Source organism: Thyridium curvatum (assembly GCF_004353045.1).
Source record: "Thyridium curvatum strain D216 chromosome Unknown NODE_138_length_53537_cov_75.874349, whole genome shotgun sequence".
NCBI classification, from domain to species: domain Eukaryota; kingdom Fungi; phylum Ascomycota; class Sordariomycetes; order Thyridiales; family Thyridiaceae; genus Thyridium; species Thyridium curvatum.
This window is the reverse complement of record NW_022156893.1, coordinates 1-4,797: the sequence shown is the minus strand read 5'-3', so window position 1 is coordinate 4,797 and position 4,797 is coordinate 1. Positions and strand designations below refer to the sequence as shown.

At 57.2% G+C, this 4,797-nt stretch overlaps 1 protein-coding gene across 1 annotated transcript; it reads left to right on the top strand.

Moving 5' to 3' along the window:
• Nucleotides 1–4,797, top strand: E0L32_012123 (uncharacterized protein; the record flags this gene model as incomplete). The annotated part of the gene is made up of 3 exons (XM_031134929.1): nt 1–300; nt 362–3,929; nt 3,983–4,746. Coding segments are annotated over 3 exons (4,632 nt in total), but the record flags the coding sequence as incomplete, so codon positions are not given.

Below are 4,797 nucleotides of genomic sequence, written 5' to 3'. Positions count from 1 at the left end.
ATGAGTAAAAGCAAAGGCAAGGGCCGTCTCGCCAGCAGTGGCAGCGCCGCTTTTGCCAGTGCCGGGCGCAGTGGCTTTGGCGGCGCATTCTCGACTTCCTCCACCACGAACCTGTCCTACCTCTCCGAAATCCCAGACTTCTCGAGCATATCAGACGCCAATGTCGTCGTTTCTTTCAAGAACGTCCTCAAGAAGGACAGCACTACAAAGGCAAAGGCGCTGGAAGACCTCTTGCAATATGCCTTAGAACACCCTTACGAGCAGGGCGGCGGCGTGGAGGAAGCTGTCCTCGATGCATGGGTCAGTCTACCTCCAGGATAATGCGATGCCCAAGGGCGGCTAGTAATAATGTATGTAACAGGTTCAATTGTATCCTCGTACCTCAATAGACAACTCGCGCCGCGTCCGCGAGCTCAGCCACTCACTGCAGCTCGATCTGATGAAGTCGGCACGAAAGCGTATGGAGAAACGCCTGACGAAGATCATCGGAGCCTGGTTGGCCGGCACCTTCGACAAGGACCGCATCGTCGCCCGCGCAGCTTCCGATGGGCTCTCGTCCTTCCTCACCACCGAAGAGAAGACCCGACAGTTGTGGAGGAGGTGTCAGCCTCAGATCTTGGAATACGCGACCGACGCCGCCAAAGAAACCCCCGATACCCTGAGCGACGAGCGATCCACCTCGAAGGACGACGCAGATGCAAAATACTACAGGGTGCTCAGTGGAGCGTTGTCGGTGGTGCTGGGACTGTTGCAGAAGCTTGACAGCGAAGATGTCGCCAAGAGCCAGGATGACTATGACAACTTCTTCTCTGTGGAAGCAGTGTGGGCGAGCATCACCGCGCCGGATCCCCATGCGAGGAGGACGGTCTTGCAAATGATTCTACTTCTCCTCGAGAAGCATGAGAGCTTCCTCGCCGCCCACCTGCCTCGGACCGGCAAGTATCTCATTGCGGAGGGGCTGAAGAGCAGTCAGATTGGCTCCGCCATGGATTTCGTCAAGGTCCTTACCATCATGACCGAGCGGCATCCTGAGATCTGGGGCGAGAAGAAGCAGCCATTCATGCGACTCCGCCCACTCCTCGAAAAGGGTTCACAAGGTAGCCCGGCGACCGCGGCAGGCAATTACTGGAGATCGCTGGACCAGCTGCTTGCTGTCATACCGCAAAAGACAGTAACTGCAGAAGCAGCTGCAGAAGTCATCAAAGCGCTGCGGAGTGGGATCTGCGGACGAGAAGAACCGAGAGCGAATGCCGTGGATGCATGGACCGTGTACCTGACGACGATCCGACGACTTGCTGACATCGTGGAAGGCGACGGGGCACAAGTCAAGCTCTTCCGGGACCAGGTCTACCCCCTAATCGACCACTACATGCATCCGAGCCCTGACAGGTCTGCGTGGACTGGCGGGACACACCTTGCAGTCCTGTCGCGTGCCTTTCTTCTCGTCTCCCGATCGCCGCATCCGGATGCAGCCTCATCATTTGAAGCCGAGTGGGCACGGCTAGCCCAGCACCTCGTCGCAAAGATGTCCAACTCCCTTCCGGAAGTCTCAAAGGACTATCAGAAGTCCCAGTCGGAGCTTGCAGAGGAGGGTGGTCGATGGTTCGCTCTAGTGGAAGCCATCCATCAGGACTTGAGCAAGATCCCTAGCTCGGCAGGTAAGGGACCAGGTTCGAGTGACCTTGTCGATGTTCCCTCCATCAAGATTCTCGAAGCGGCGTTGGACCTTCTCGAAAAGCGGAACTACAAACCGTTCGGAGCTGCAGCGATTCTGAGCGCGGCATTCACGCGCACACCTTCACTGATGGAGGAGAAAGGCAAGGCTGTGGCAGTCAACATCTTCCCACTGGACGACCCCGACCAAGTCAGCCGCTTGCTTGCTTCACCATCAGTGTCATACCTTTTGACGGCGCTGGATGCACTCGGCCGTACGAAGACGCTTACGGATCAGTACACCTCCGCGTGGAAAACTGCTGTTCGCTCTCTCGTCAATCAAAGCGCAGACACAGATATTTCAAACCACATCACACAGTTGCTTGCCAACCAGACGGCCACGCCTTTGGCTCGCGACTGCCAGCCGCTTCAAGCCTATCTTCAAAGTCAGCTATTACAATGCGCTTCAGGAAAGGTCGATTCATGGTCGCTCTTTGAAACCTCGTTTACCTTTGACAGCCTATTGCCAGCAACGAGTGAAGCCTTGGTAGGAAGCATCGTGGCCGCCTTCGGGAAAGCTGGATCAAGTACGGAATCATTAGCGAGATCTCTGCAGATCATCGCAGCGAAGAAACCCGAGCTTCTTTCTGGAGATGCGGTGCATCTTGACCTAGTCGCGAAGCTTCTGGCGGCTATGGAAGTTGCGGATAGCTCTGCAAAAGTCAGTCTTGCCACGTTGAGGACATTGGTAGAGAAATCACCCACGGCAGAGGGAGAAATGCCGATGGTCAAGATCATACAGGACAACCTCGATGACGTCGGCCCGGGGTCCCTGGAGATTGAAACCTTGGTTGAGCAGGCCCTCAGTGTCAGCAAGCAAGATTCAGTGGAGCCTGACAGCCTCCTTCCCAACACCAATGTCTGGATGGACGAGCTTCTCGGGGTTCTCGATGAGCTCGACCTTTCTCTCTCTCTTACCAGTAACCTCGGTGATGCTTACTTCCTGGCGCAAGGAACGAGAGCCCGGCCAGCACAGATCAAACGTGACCGCAATGGTTACTCAATACCGATTAGAATGGCCATGTATGCCACACGTATGCTTACGTCCGGGTTTCAGCTATCGTCTTTGCCTCAGAGCCTGCAGGTTGAGCTGATCTACTTGTTGTATCTGGTGGCTGAAATCGGATCGGATCAAGTAGCGATAGCTACCAATAACAAACTCTGGAGCTCCCTGGCGCAGCCTGACAGTCTGGCCGATGCGGAAGACCTGATCTCGGAGACTCGCAAAGTGCTAAATGCGGTGATTGGCGCTGCGTTAAAGGCACCCGAGGGCGAAGCTCTGGTCGATGGAGTTGTGAACATCATGATTTCGCAGTGCACGCAGCTTGCTCCGATTGCTGTCTACAGCGCCAGAGCATTGAGTCTCGTCTTCCAATCTCTGATTGAGGACCGTGGGTTTACGTCGAAGGAGGAGGCACGCATTACGAATCTTGACATAATGAAAGCGACTCCTTCGACTGTCATGGCAGCAGCAGCGGTGTTTTCTGGCTATGGCGAGATGCTCGCATCATCCAAAATGATCAGCACCCTCTGCAATAGGCTCGTTAGCGACGTGGCCGGAGCAGACGCTTCTTCTCCAAAGACCCTGCTGGTGCTTGTCCTGCTCAATGCCTGCATGTCGGTGTACGAGGTCGGCGAGTTGCCTGTGGCGAACAATCGTCTAGTCTTTGCAGTGCGGCAGATCACGGGATGGTTTGACGAGCCGGAGAAATTAAGCGCCAAGCTGGCTGTGGAGAGCTGCCGATCACTACAGCGACTACTGCCGTGCATCAAAGATGTCTACGGTCCTTACTGGGAGAAGACGGTAGAATTTTGTCTCTCCCTCTGGACCAAGGCTGCCCAGGACCAGCAGAGCACTCGCCTGCCATATATCCACGCTTCTCTCAAGCTACTGTCTACCCTGGACTCCATCCACGAACCAAATGACGACCTCGAGGAAGCGTTGCAGAGCCTCGCAGAGCTGAGGTCTGCCGGTATGATCAATCTTCTTGGTCTCGTCAGCGACCGGGCTACGCAGCCCCAAGAGATTGTCGACACGATACTTTGCCGCCAAGTGGAGAAGATCCCTCTAGAACACATCAAGGACTTGTCGAACCTGTACAGCCTCGTGGCGGCGGACTCGAGGGATATCCAGACCGCCGCCTACCACCTTCTCAGCCGCGCCCTGCCAGCCGCCCAGGAGCAGCTGTCTCTTGATGTTCTCTTGGACAAAAAAGGTGAGTACCAGGCAACCCCGCCGATTTATACATCCTGACTAAACACCTCGCAGATGCCCAACTTCCGGACGAGCTCCTCTCCCTCCTGCTCGATGCGCCGACGATCGACGCCTACCCAGACGAGGTGCTCGCCAGCTTCCCTGCGGCCATCCGCTCCTACCTCCTTACCTGGCACCTCATCTTCGCCGCCTACCGCACGGCGTCCCTCAAGGTGCGCAACGACTACACGGAGAACCTTAAGAGCGCCAACTACGTGTCGCCGCTGCTAGATTTTACTTTCGACGTGCTCGGCCACTCGGCCGCACACCCACTCAACCTCGACAAGCACGGCTTCGGGCCCGAGAGCATCACGGCCTACGACATCAAGCTCGCCGACACCGAGACCGAGGAGCGCAACATGCAGTGGCTGCTGGTCAATGTGTACTACCTCGTGCTCAAATACGTGCCCGGACTCTTCAAGGCGTGGTACCTCGACTGCCGGTCCAAGCAGACGCGGATCGCGGTCGAGAGCTGGACGGCCAGGTACTTCTCGCCCATCATCATCGGCGAGAACCTGGACGAGGTGGCGCAGTGGGCCGCGGCCCAGGAGGCCCCCGCGGACGACGACGAGCGCGAGCTGCTGGTCAAGGTGAGCAGGCTGGCGCGCGAGGTGGTGGCCGGGTACGAGGTGGACGAGCTGCAGGCGTCGATCGCGATCCGGGTGCCGCAGAACTACCCGATCGAGGGCGTGACGGTGGTGGGCAACAACCGCGTGGCGGTCAACGAGAAGAAGTGGCAGAGCTGGCTGATGAGCACGCAGGGCGTGATTACCTTTTCCGTGAGTCCTTGACCTTTCGCCTGTTAAACCCGCCCCCCCCCCCCCCCCCCC